The 13,967-nt window shown below is 43.3% G+C and overlaps 1 protein-coding gene across 3 annotated transcripts in view; it reads left to right on the top strand.

Annotated features, from left to right (window-relative positions):
- The window catches only part of LOC110490493 (tubby-related protein 3), a 40,366-nt gene that overhangs the window by 10,075 nt on the left and 16,324 nt on the right, over positions 1–13,967 (top strand). For 2 of the 3 annotated variants that reach the window (XM_021563906.2, XM_021563905.2), the window contains exons 2-3: positions 3,741–3,782; positions 10,881–10,932. In XM_021563906.2, coding sequence (XP_021419581.1) covers positions 3,741–3,782; positions 10,881–10,932 — 94 coding nt within the window. Of the gene's footprint in view, positions 1–3,740; positions 3,783–10,880; positions 10,933–12,101; positions 12,400–13,967 lie in introns of those variants that run through there. The other variant, XM_021563907.2, reaches the window with a different exon arrangement.

Genomic DNA, 13,967 nt, shown 5'->3' with positions numbered 1-13,967 from the left:
GCACAGCTGCCAAACACAGATAGCACAGCTCTCAAGCCCTTTCCAGTAGCCTATCCTTCTCTCTTTCTCCGTAAGGGCAACTGAGGCTCCCTTCTCTCTCTGCTGTGGGTTTCATGTTTGGGTGACTCAGTTGGCAGAGGATGCGAGTGTCTGTTTTAAGAGCTGAACAGAGGGGTGGAAAGGGACCTTAACATAGCAGCATCTGAGGCTGATACCGCAAACCTCAAGAGTGGAGGGAAAAATGCAGCACATGAAACTACTGAATAAGCGCATGGATGGACAAATGAAAATCAGGGTGTCTGTAAGGTATAGTGCACACGATTATCATGGTCGGTGACCAAAAATAATCATGCACTCACAGTCTCACTCAAAATCAGTTACCATTCAGTCTGCTGTAGGAAAATTGTTCCTGGTTTAATTCAATGTGTCTTAAATCAGTATCAGTAATTCCCTTTCCATAAAGGTGTGGTTGTTGTATCCCTATTTCACAATGGCTCAGCAGACCTATAACAAACCAGCTGGACCTCAAGTATCTAACTGTACAAGACCCGTGGGTGAGAAAGCCGTTTCAACAGGGTAGAAAATGAAGTGCAATTTACTTCCTGTTTTCCGGCACATTCCGAACACATGCCTCCTCAGTGGCTTGGACAATCCACCCATTTGAGTCAGGGACTGACAGAGAAACAAATCTGGTATTTGCAATAAGTAGGCTGGTTCTCAACTGTATCATGTAGGCTACATCATTTTAGCCTACCTAATCTCCCGTGGGCCGATTCTGCGTGTAGACCGAATAATCTGCCGTGACTCAATGGGATGCATGAGATAACGAGCTTCTGTAGTTCCGGTCTTTGGGTTTTCGTCATTGTTATATGGGTGTAAGGCGGTGCTTCGAGTGCTGACCAGTCTACACTTAGCTCTTGTTTCCATCATTTGTTTTGACAGTGTTTAATTACTCTCAGGTGAATCATTCCCCAGATTGCCCTCAGCTGAGGAGAATGCCATTTTCCCTTCGCTGGCACGCGCATGCAAACACACGTACACAAACAGAAGACGATATGACTTAAAGGTCCTGTGGTCTCCTAGCAACAGGATCAAGGTCCCCCACTTCTTGCCAGTTTAAGGAATGAGGGGGTTGTTTGTTTATACTTCTGGTAATTGGGAGTAACTGTGGTTGTCATCCAGAAACCGCTCTACTTACACGGATTCAAGGAGCATATAAGGAAAGCCTATGTAGAAAGGCAGAAAACCAGAATAATGTGGTTTCACATTGACAAGAAACCGTTTGGTTCATTTTGCTATGACTAAGCAAATTCCATGTTCTGGCATTTTCTGTCAAAATAAAAGTGTTGGAATATTTTACTTAAGATACTGGGCCTAGGCTAAAGCTCACAAAATGTAAACTTTCCCAATTGGTGTTAAATTCAGTTTGTGTCAATGGTCTGCGGTTTTGATATGTGCAATATCTCCCTCTGAGTCAGAGGAAATGGCGTCTGTGGAGTTCTGCTGAAAGCATTTTTAGCTATTCCGATACAGTCATGTCCAGTTTTAGCACGTGGCCTATCAGTCTATATATCTGATACATCTTAGAAACTGAAGAAAGACGGACATGTAACTAAGTCAGAGGACCAAGTTTAGGGATTTTATTCCCAGTATTTTGTCTTGGCATGAACTCACGCCACATTTAGACTCCTCTAACAAATCCCTGTGGGTTCACTGTTTTGTGTTCAGAGGCTAGCCTCAAGTGTGGCGTCATGGCAACTGCTCCTACTCCGAGACCTCACCCTCAGCTGCGTGGCGCTGGGACTCCCTCCTGGCTGCAGGGTAGCAGGGTTGTAGTTGGAGCTTCAGGTAGACCTTCAGACTGACCCTGGACTGGGTTGGGAGCACCATACATTACCGGAGCTGCTGCTGGACTATGTGTACTGTAGGGTGATAGAGGAACTGAGAGGGGTCTGTGTCCTGTGAGTCAGGTGTTTGTCGTGCCTGTGACAGACAGATAGGCTTTGAGCATCTCTTCCTCCTGTTCCCACTGATCCTACCTCCTACCCACACCCCGGTTCTCTGTTCTCCTTGGGCTGAATGGCTTACCTGTTGTTAAAGGGAAACAAACACCAAAAGGTTGTTTTTGAGTGGTTTTTCATGAGCCCACTGTTGATACAGCCCCAAAATGTTTTGTATGTCAGCAGTGAAGTTTTAAAGATATTGGAATTTCAAGAAGCAAAGTGTCACCGGCCAAATGCAGTGTCAACAGGGCTAATAAAAAAAAGAAGTTTACCTTTAAGGGTCTCTCCCACGCTCATGTTTTGTCTGGTGCATTGTCGTTCCTTATTCAGAGCTCCACCTCTTGTACTGTAACAAGTTTCTTTCTAACATGTTATATTGTGAGGTTTTGTTTTACAGCTGTTTGCTCTAACTAAGGACGTGCTAAGAATATTTGACCAAGTACCTGACATGAAAGAATTTGATTGAAGTTGCTTGTGTTGAAAAGACTGTCGTTTCGCTTGTATGAGTCTTATAATATCCTAGGCCTAGTTAAACAGTGTTGTTCATGCTCTATACCTCACCATACATTGATCATTTATTCAGCTGGTGTCTTTTCATTGGCTTCCATAAAGGCACAATCTGCAATCTGGAAATCTGTTTTGATGGTCATTTCAATTCTTGGTATATAGCAGGGCTGCTGTTTCACACAAAAAAAACGAATCCCAAATTCTAGCTTTAACTTGACGCAGAGCTGATCTGACTGCCAGGGAATCAAAAACAGCCTAATCTCACCCATGTCATCACCCTGTTTTGAATAATCCCTCTTGTGATTTCACTCACTGAACTGGAACTGAAGCCATTCTCTCCAACCTCCGGGGAATTAGAAGTTTAATTAGACTACCTCTCGTTCAGTCCTTCATTTTTAACCCCGGAAAGTCATTTGCCGAAGGGGAAATTAAATGTACTTTATTCGGTGAACTTTAAAACATGATTTAAGTATATTAATGAGAATAATTTTATTGCAGTTTGATAATACGCTTCTCCCTTGTCTCTCGTCTGATAATAAAGTCTCTAATTTTATGCTCAGTTCCAGAGACACGTTTGGAACTGCATCATATTGTCATCTGAATGCAGTAGTCTCATCCTATTCTCAAGCTTTTTCACCAACAGACCGAGGACAATGCCATGACATGGAGGGTATCCTAAATCTTGTTCGTGACAAAGTAATAGGCTATTACTGGCCTGCGTCTTGTTTGCTTGTCAGTCATTAAGTCTTTTACAGCATAGTGTCAGTGTTATGAAACATGACACCTGTGACTACGCCACAGTCATATAGGTGTTCATTCACTGTCTGGGGGGCTGTGACCACGCCACAGTCATATAGGTGTTCATTCACTGTCTGGGGGACTGTGACTACGCCACAGTCATATAAGTGTTAATTTGTAGTACTACTGTACAGGCCACTGTCTGTTCTATGTCTGCTAGCTCAGGTAGGCCTATTTTAGATAAATGAAAAATATATAGCTTATTATGTGTTATGGACTGGGGATCGATTTCCATTTCCCTGTAAGCTTGAAAGATCATGTGCTTCTCAAGCTGAAGGACTACACACGCGTAGAGACTGTCAGAACAGTACTGTCAGGACAGTACCAAAGCATCCCGTTTTAGCATTGTTCTTTTTGGTGTCACTGATCTCTTGCTAACTCTATTCTTCTCTGTGTCCTGTGTTCCTGTTTGAAAACCCCATGGCTCTGAAGACCCTCCAGCTCCGCCAGCTTCTCCTCTACCTCAACAGCAAGGTAAAGCAAAGGTTTAACATGGAAAGGTTCAACATGGAACCAAAAAGGGTTCTACCCGGAACCAAAAAGGGTTCTTCAACGGGTTCTGCTATGGGGACAGCCAAAGAACCCTTTAAGGTTCTAGATAGCACCTCTTTATTCTGAGTGTAATGACCATCCCGGATGTGTAATTAACACCTCCCATCATCCTTCACTCGTCACTACCGTCAGCAACACCTGCTCAGAGCCATGTAATGGCTTCCCTGTGGACAGATCTGCACGCCTGTATGGATAGCGCTGCACTGGGCTGATTAGACTCAAAGAGGGCTGTAACAATCAGTATACTAAAACAGAGTGCTCTACAGCCTCTGAGATGACTGATCATTAATGTTAAGCTGACCAAACGGGTTGTTGTTGAATAAATAGACAAGCAACTCGCCAAGTCAGGTCCAAAACTCATTGGTTCGATGACATTGGTATTTCTTATTGCCACAGAATGTGGAATTTCAATCTGTAGTAATTTACTTACTTACTTAGCCTAATGATTTTAATCCATCATTCTGAGGATGTTGGAGGACGTGGCCAAGTCATCGGTGTTGTTGTCTGTAATAATCTGAGTTTACGTAATAGACGGATGATGTTTGCCTCTCAGCAGATGATCGTCCTGCTTTCTATTCCTCTTGGCATTTGGTGCGGGTCCTTCAGAAACAGTGATGATGACATAATGAGGCCCTTATATCCTCATGGAGATAGAGAGAGAATCAGGGGTATGGAGAGATTGTTATTTACTGTAGATAGTTGTGCTTAATGAAGTTCTTCTTGTCCTACTCCTGTAACACGCTCTGTCTGAATGGGAGATGTAAAGGGTATAATACAGCCGAGGCTGTTTGACAGCAACAGATGGTGTGAGCATGTGGACTGACAGAAAAATTAGTGAAGCCTAGAGATGCTAAATTGTTCTGAGAGATTTCAGCAGGTGGAGGCAGAACCTTGTTTTTTTCCCTCCCAATCTTCAACCATCCTCCATCACACACTCCCCATCCTCCATCACCCCCATCCCTCCATCACACACTCCTCCATCCTCCATCACACACTCTCCCATCCCTCCATCACACACTCCCCCATCCCTCCATCACACACTCCCCCATCCTACATCACAATCTCCCCCATCCCTTCATCACTCCTCCCCATCCTCCATCACACACTCCCCCATCCCTCCATCACACACTCCCCCATCCTCCATCACCCCCCCCCCCTCCCCACATACGCTGTGTTCTTGCAGTGAGAGTGTCTTGTAGATTATGTCTGTCAGTGAGAGTGTCTTGGAGGTTATGTCTGTCAGTGAGAGTGTCTTGTAGATTATGTCTGTCAGTGAGAGTGTCTTGTAGATTATGTCTGTCAGTGAGAGTGTCTTGTAGGTTATGTCTGCCAGTGAGAGTGTCTTGGAGGTTATGTCTGTCAGTGAGAGTGTCTTGGAGGTTATGTCTGTCAGTGAGAGTGTCTTGTAGATTATGTCTGTCAGTGAGAGTGTCTTGTAGATTATGTCTGTCAGTGAGAGTGTCTTGTAGGTTATGTCTGCCAGTGAGAGTGTCTTGGAGGTTATGTCTGTCAGTGAGAGTGTCTTGGAGGTTATGTCTGTCAGTGAGAGTGTCTTGGAGGTTATGTCTGTCAGTGAGAGTGTCTTGGAGGTTATGTCTGTCAGTGAGAGTGTCTTGTAGATTATGTCTGTCAGTGAGAGTGTCTTGTAGATTATGTCTGTCAGTGAGAGTGTCTTGTAGATTATGTCTGTCAGTGAGAGTGTCTTGTAGGTTATGTCTGCCAGTGAGAGTGTCTTGGAGGTTATGTCTGTCAGTGAGAGTGTCTTGTAGGTTATGTCTGTCAGTGAGAGTGTCTTGGAGGTTATGTCTGTCAGTGAGAGTGTCTTGTAGGTTATGTCTGCTAGTGAGAGTGTCTTATAGTTTATGTCTGTCAGTCTTGTAGGTTATGTCTGTCAGTGAGAGTGTCTTGTAGGTTATGTCTGTGGCTGGGTAGAGTAGCGGTGGGTTCCTCTAACTCGTTCTGTGCCTCTGAATGGACTCCCACTGCTACTCCCACCTTCTTCTCCTTCTCCACTGTAGCTTAGCAACATGTACCCAGCGGGCCTTTTCACAGGAGTCCAGGAAAAGTAGTCCCAAACAACAGCCACCACTCTGACGGCCAGAGACAGGACTCTATGGAGAACTGTGTTTTAGATCTAGACTTGCTGTTGCTTTGTAGCACAGTAGTGCTGCTGTCTGATGCGTTGTTCTATTGCATTATACAGTCCTGATACAGTATCATTTTTGACCTCACCAGGAAAGTGAGGCGTTTTGTAGCTTGAGCCCTAAGCTTTTCTCTTCAAGTTAGCCTCTGTGGTCATGAACAACTCCTGGACAAAATTATATTTATTAACAACTACATGTTTTTTTACAGTGTGCAGATCATGCAGTCAGGCTAAGCTCAAACAGTTATAGCCTAAGGTATGACAGTAATCCTGTATGTCAGTCTTAGTTATGCGCAGCAGTGTAACTGCTTTTTCAAGTGACCACCTTGGTAACGTTCAATTCTAGCTCTGCCAGGAGATTTCGGTGCCTTGTCCACAGTTATTATTCACAGTAGCGATGCCCCCTGGTGGAATTCCATTGAAAATCATTAGTGTCATTGATGTAAGTGACAACAGGGTAGGCTTGAGCAATATATCACATTTTCAAATCAAATGTATTTATATAGCCCTTCGTACATCAGCTGATATCTCAAAGTGCTGTACAGAAACCCAGCCTAAAACCCAAAACAGCAAGCAATGCAGGTGTTGAAGCACATTGGCACATTGGCTAGGAAAAACTCCCTAGAAAGGCCAAAACCTAGGAAGAAACCTAGAGAGGGACCAGGCTATGAGGGGTGGCCAGTCCTCTTCTGGCTGTGCCAGGTGGAGATTATAACAGAACATGGCCAAGATGTTCAAATGTTCATAAATGACCAGCATGGTCAGATAATAGGTCTAGGACCGGTAGCACGTCGGGTGAACAGGTCAGGATTCCATAGCCGCAGGCAGAACAGTTGAAACTGGAGCAGCAGCACGGCCAGGTGGACTGGGGACAGCAAGGAGTCATCATGCCAGGTAGTCCTGAGGCATGGTCCTAGGGCTCAGGTCCTCCGAGAGAGAGAAAGAAAGAGAGAATTAGAGAGAGCATACTTAAATTCACACAGGACACCGGATAAGACAGGAGAAGTACTCTAGATATAACAAACTGACCCTAGCCCCGACACATAAACTACTGCAGCATAAATACTGGAGGCTGAGACAGGAGGGGTCAGGAGACACTGTGGCCCCATCCGATGATACCCCCGGACAGGGCCAAACAGGAAGGATATAACCCCACCCACTTTGCCAAAGCACAGCCCCCACACCACTAGAGGGATACAGTGCCTTGCGAAAGTATTCGGCCCCCTTGAACTTTGCGACCTTTTGCCACATTTCAGGCTTCAAACATAAAGATATAAAACTGTATTTTTTTTGTGGAGAATCAACAACAAGTGGGACACAATCATGAAGTGGAACGACATTTATTGGATATTTCAAACTTTTTTAACAAATCAAAAACTGAAAAATTGGGCGTGCAAAATTATTCAGCCCCCTTAAGTTAATACTTTGTAGCGCCACCTTTTGCTGCGATTACAGCTGTAAGTTGCTTGGGGTATGTCTCTATCAGTTTTGCACATCGAGAGACTGACATTTTTTCCCATTCCTCCTTGCAAAACAGCTCGAGCTCAGTGAGGTTGGATGGAGAGCATTTGTGAACAGCAGTTTTCAGTTCCTTCCACAGATTCTCGATTGGATTCAGGTCTGGACTTTGACTTGGCCATTCTAACACCTAGATATGTTTATTTTTGAACCATTCCATTGTAGATTTTGCTTTATGTTTTGGATCATTGTCTTGTTGGAAGACAAATCTCCGTCCCAGTCTCAGGTCTTTTGCAGACTCCATCAGGTTTTCTTCCAGAATGGTCCTGTATTTGGCTCCATCCATCTTCCCATCAATTTTAACCATCTTCCCTGTCCCTGCTGAAGAAAAGCAGGCCCAAACCATGATGCTGCCACCACCATGTTTGACAGTGGGGATGGTGTGTTCAGCTGTGTTGCTTTTACGCCAAACATAACGTGTTGCATTGTTGCCAAAAAGTTCAATTTTGGTTTCATCTGACCAGAGCACCTTCTTCCACATGTTTGGTGTGTCTCCCAGGTGGCTTGTGGCAAACTTTACATGACACTTTTTATGGATATCTTTAAGAAATGGCTTTCTTCTTGCCACTCTTCCATAAAGGCCAGATTTGTGCAATATACGACTGATTGTTGTCCTATGGACAGAGTCTCCCACCTCAGCTGTAGATCTCTGCAGTTCATCCAGAGTGATCATGGGCCTCTTGGCTGCATCTCTGATCAGTCTTCTCCTTGTATGAGCTGAAAGTTTAGAGGGACGGCCAGGTCTTGGTAGATTTGCAGTGGTCTGATACTCCTTCCATTTCAATATTATCGCTTGCACAGTGCTCCTTGGGATGTTTAAAGCTTGGGAAATCGTTTTGTATCCAAATCCGGCTTTAAACTTCTTCACAACAGTATCTCGGACCTGCCTGGTGTGTTCCTTGTTCTTCATGATGCTCTCTGCGCTTTTAACGGACCTCTGAGACTATCACAGTGCAGGTGCATTTATACGGGGACTTGATTACACACAGGTGGATTGTATTTATCATCATTGGTCATTTAGGTCAACATTGGATCATTCAGAGATCCCTCACTGAACTTCTGGAGAGAGTTTGCTGCACTGAAAGTAAAGGGGCTGAATAATTTTGCACGCCCAATTTTTCAGTTTTTGATTTATTAAAAAAGTTTGAAATATCCAATAAATGTCATTCCACTTCATGATTGTGTCCCACTTGTTGTTGATTCTTCACAAAAAAATACAGTTTTTTTATCTTTATGTTTGAAGCCTGAAATGTGGCAAAAGGTCGCAAAGTTCAAGGGGGCCGAATACTTTCGCAAGGCACTGTATCTTCAACCACCAACTTACCATCCTGAGACAAGGCCGAGTATAGCCCACAAAGATCTCCGCCACGGCACAACCCAAGGGGGGGGGCGCCAATATACCATATACCGGGGAATTTACAGTTGTCAAATGTTTACATATACTTAGGTTGGAGTTATTTAAACTAGTTTTTCAACCACTCCACAATTTCTTGTTAACAAACTATAGTTTTGGCAAGTCGGTTAGGACATCTACTTTGTCCATGACACAAGTATTTTTTCTAACAATTGTTTACAGACAGATTATTTCACTTATAATTCACTGTATCACAATTCCAGTGAGTCAGAAGTTTACATACACTAAGTTGACTGTGCTTTTAAACAGCTTGGAAAATTCCAGAAAATTATGTCATGGCCTTAGAAGCTTCTGATAGGCTAATTGACATCATGTGAGTCAACTGGAGGTGTACCTGTGGATGTATTTCAAGGCCTACCTTCAAATGCAGTGCCTCTATGCTTGACATCATGGGAAAATCTAAAGAAATCAGCAAGACCTCAGAAAATAATTGTAGACCTCCACAAGTCTGGTTCATCCTTGGGAGCAATTTCCAAATGCCTGCAGGTACCACGTTCATCTGTACAAACAATATTACGCAAGTATAAACACCATGGGACTACACAGCCGTCATACCCCTCAGGAACGAGTCTCCTAGAGATGAATGTACTTTGATGCGAAAAGTGCAAATCAATCCCAGAACAACAGCAAAGTACCTTGTGAATATGCTGAAGGAAAACAGGTACAAAAGTATCTATATCCACAGTAAAGTCCTATATCGACATAACCTGAAAGGCCGCTCAGCAAGGAAGAAGCCACTGCTCCAAAACTGCCATAAAAAAGCCAGACTACAGTTTGCAACTGCACATGGGGACAAAGGTCGTACTTTTTGGAGAAATGTTGTCTGGTCTGATGAACCAAAAATAGAACTGTTTGGCCATAATGTCCATCGTTATGTTTGGAGGAAAAAGGGGAACGCTTGCAAACCAAAGAACACCATCCCAACCGTGAAACATGGGGGTGGCAGCATCATGTTATGGGGGTGCTTTGCTGCAGGAGGGACTTGTGCACTTCAGAAAATAGATAGCATCATGAGGGAGGAAAATTATGTGGATATATTGAAGCAACATCTCAAGACATCAGTCAGGAAGTTAAAGGTTGGTCGCAAATGGGTCTTCCAAATGGACAATGACACCAAGCATACTTCCAAAGTTGTGGAAAAATGACTTAAGGAAAACAAAGTCAAGGTATTGGAGTGGCCATCACAAAGCCCTGACCTCAATCATATAGAAAATGTGTGGGCAGAACTGAAAAAGCATGTGTGAGCAAGGAGGCCTACAAACCTGACTCAGTTCCACCAGCTCTGTCAGGAGGAATGGGCCAAAATTCACCCAACTTATTGTGGGAAGCTTGTGAAAGGCTACCCGAAGCGTTTGACCCAAGTTAAACAATTTGAAGGCAATACTACCAAATACTAATTGAGTGTATGTAAACTTCTGACCCACTGGGAATGTGATGAAAGAAATTAAAGCTGAAATAAATCATTCTCTCTACTATTATTCTGACATATCACATTCTTAAAATAAAGTGGTGATCCTAACTGACAGGGATTTGTTTTACGAGGATCAAATGTCAGGAATTGTGAAAATCTGTGTTGAAATGTTTTTTTTGCTCAGGTGTATGTAAACTTCCAAATGACAACTCTAGATATACCGATGGTATGATTTTCAATACCTTTTTCAAAAATAAATAAGCCCCCCCCCCCCCCCCCGTGTGCACTTCCGGTAATAGCAAATACCCCGTATGGTACAGAAGCGCAATAAAAATCTGCATATCACCCAACCTCGATCAGAGGTGCATTCATTAGTGACCACTATAGCAAATAGTTTCTTATTGTAAATATAACAGATAACAGATGAGACCCAGATAACAGATTGGTATTAATCACAGAACCACTTGTATTATGTCTCAGTCAGATATGAGTTATGAGTGGATAGTAACCATTTTGTCTTTCGTCTCTTCTCAGTGCCCTTGATGATGACAGCACCAGCCTCAGGCAGCAGAAGCTGGAAAAGCAGGTAATGACTAACTTTATTAAACACATTTAACTAGTTACGCCACATACAGCACCTGTTCAACATCATAGCCTCTATAGACATTACAGCTCCCATAGACTTGTTCAGGGTATATGTCATGAGTATTCTATTTATGAAGCAGAAATGACCAGACTAGTCCATATCTTATATATCTAGAGGCATTTTGCGTTTTGGTTGTTTTTGGTGTCTTTTCATGTTTTTGTCAGAATTGCTTTTGAGGTCTCAGTCCATGTTTATAGCTGTGAGCCTGTCAAGCTTGAACATTTGACTGGCAGCGAGTGTACAAATTACCTGGTTTTCTGCCTCCGGTGTCACTCAGGCTATGAATTTAGTTGGCTTTGTAATAGCATTTGTATTTCCGACCATCAGCACAGTAAGGCTGATTGTCATGAAACAGAGGGAAAACAGGGTGTCTTTGAACTCTTTTATTTTCGAAGGCAGTACAATTTGTCCAATTAGCAGAAAGAAACGTATTTTTCCGGAAGTGAATTGTTTTAGCACTCATTGTAGAGATAAAGCACCAATCTGCTCCTTTCTCAGCGAACAGCTCTTCCTGGTCTGCGTGTCTGATGATTGTTCCTTACAATCCCTCCTGCCTGCAGTATCCTTATCACCACCCACGCTGTTTTAAAGTGAAACTGACTGATTTGGTTTAAGTAACCAGCCTTAAGCAACAGTCACACAATGGAGTAAAAGATGGATGAGATGATTGGTAGGCACATAGACTGACTTGATGCCTGCGTCCCAAATGGAACCCAAATGGAAATACACACTTGTAGTGTATTTGAGTTTTAAAAAGGCTTCTAAAGTTTGTAACACTAAACCTAACCACTAACCCCTTACCTTAACCTTAATTCTAACCCTAACTCTAAACCTAACCCCTACGCTTAAAATAGCCTTTGTCCTCATGAGGATGTGGGAAATGTTCCCACAAGGGAGAATTTTCCTTGTTTTACTATCCTTGTGGGGACTTTTGGGGATTTTAAGTTCCCACAAGGATAGAAAAACCAACCCACACACAAACACAGACACTTGCAGCACCTCTATCCCCCTCCCTCCCTTTCTCCATCTCACTCATTCTCTCTTTCTTCCCCACTCTGCCCCGGGGTGAGTAACACCGCTGATTCAGTTAGTTACAGTGACCACCCAGACACACGCACATACACTCTAGTTCTCTCTCACTCACACTCTCTCACAGGCTGAGGAGGAGACACGGACTCAGAGTGAGAGGGAAGCTGGTGTTGTGTGGTTATCCTCGTGTTAGTTGTCTGATCTGAAAGCCTGATCCAGGGGTAGAGGGAGATAGAGGCATGCCCGGCACGAGTGCTGCTCGGTGGGAGAGAGTTTAGACTTGACGGGGTCTCACAGAGCATGGAACCCTGAGCTCCACAGAGAAACTTCTGCACTTCACTTTTACTCTCTGTCTCACTCCGGACACTAATGCACAGGGTGGGTCAGCACCTCTTATTCTCTGTTCTGTTTATGTCATTTATGGTTGACTATTTTGATCTGAGAGTAACATGGGAAGTTGTCTGTGCACAGGTACATGCTTGCGTGAGTGTATTTTGGTGTGTATATTTCTGTGTGTATGTGTGTGTGTGTGTGTGTTTGCATATGTACATGCTTGCGTGTGTGTACTGTGCATGTGTGCGAGCATTTGATTTCAGCTCATCCTGGTGATATCATTGTTATAGCCTGTCTCTGGTGGGACACACTTCCCTGGATGTGGGATATATCCTAGTCTGCTATTTTCATTAGCCTCCTGTGTCTTGTTTTAGGTCTGTACAATGTCTTTCTCCCAAAGCCTCAGGACGGTGAATGAAACAGTGTATTGAGTCATATCCTTTTCTCATATCCTATCCTCTTAAGTCTTTTGTTTTAAATTGACAATAATACAATGGATTGTTTTAATTGTAGGGCAGTTTTGTTTCTAGTAGCCTACGTTCTTTTCTCCAGTTAAAAAAAAAAGATTCTCATGTTTTATCATTTAGAGGTATGCTCTGTGTAATGGTGGTGTACTGGGAACAAATAGCCTATTCAACAGATTCTATCAACTCTTTATGTTGCTGTTTGAATATGCAAATAGTTGAACAATGAGTAGCCTAAAGCATAACTATTCCCCATTTTCCAGCCATACTCTATGTTCGGATTATACACTCTTAGAAAAAAGGGTTCCAAAAGGGTTCTTTGGCTGTCTACATAGGATAATCCTTTTTTGGTTACAGGTAGAAACCTTTTGGGTTCCATGTAGAACCCTCTATAGAAAGGGTTCTACAAGGAACCCAGAAGGGTTCCTTCTATACCTGGAACTCAATGGGTTCTACCTGGAACTGAAAAGGGTTATTTAAAGGGTTCTCCTATGGGGACAGCTGTATAACTGTTCAACGTTCAAGATAGAAAAATAGGTGCTAAGAGTGTAGTCCAAGCAAGCTAGGAACTAGGTTTGAGTTCTGTTCAGTTTTGATAGAGTTAATTCAGTGAAGTGAAGTGGCGTTGCCACTGATGAGTTCTGTCAGCGAGTGTGACAGTTCAGTGTCTGCTCTACTGCTGTCAGTTCTTGTGAGGTAACCGTTCTGTAAAAACTTTATTATTAGTTACATCCAGGAGTGGCCATTGCTAAGATTCCAGCAGCAATATCATCTTAGTTACAGATCAATATCACACCAGTGAGAGAAAAACAGCTTACACATGATATAAAACATGATAAGGCTGGCAAGAATTTCCCAGACAGTTTACTGCTAGCCAGTTTACACAGGAAGACGACTGCTAGCCAGTTTACACAGGAAGACGACTGCTAGCCAGTTTACACAGGAAGACGACTGCTAGTCAGTTTACACTGGAAGACGACTGCTAGCCAGTTTACACTGGAAGACGACTGCTAGCCAGTTTACACAGGAAGACGACTGCTAGCCAGTTTACACAGGAAGACGACTGCTAGTCAGTTTACACTGGAAGACGACTGCTAGTCAGTTTACACTGGAAGACGACTGCTAGTCAGTTTACACTGGAAGACGACT

This window comes from Oncorhynchus mykiss, chromosome 15 (assembly GCF_013265735.2).
Source record: "Oncorhynchus mykiss isolate Arlee chromosome 15, USDA_OmykA_1.1, whole genome shotgun sequence".
In the NCBI taxonomy this organism is placed as follows: Eukaryota; Metazoa; Chordata; class Actinopteri; order Salmoniformes; family Salmonidae; genus Oncorhynchus; species Oncorhynchus mykiss.
This window is presented reverse-complemented; position numbering and strand designations above follow the sequence as displayed.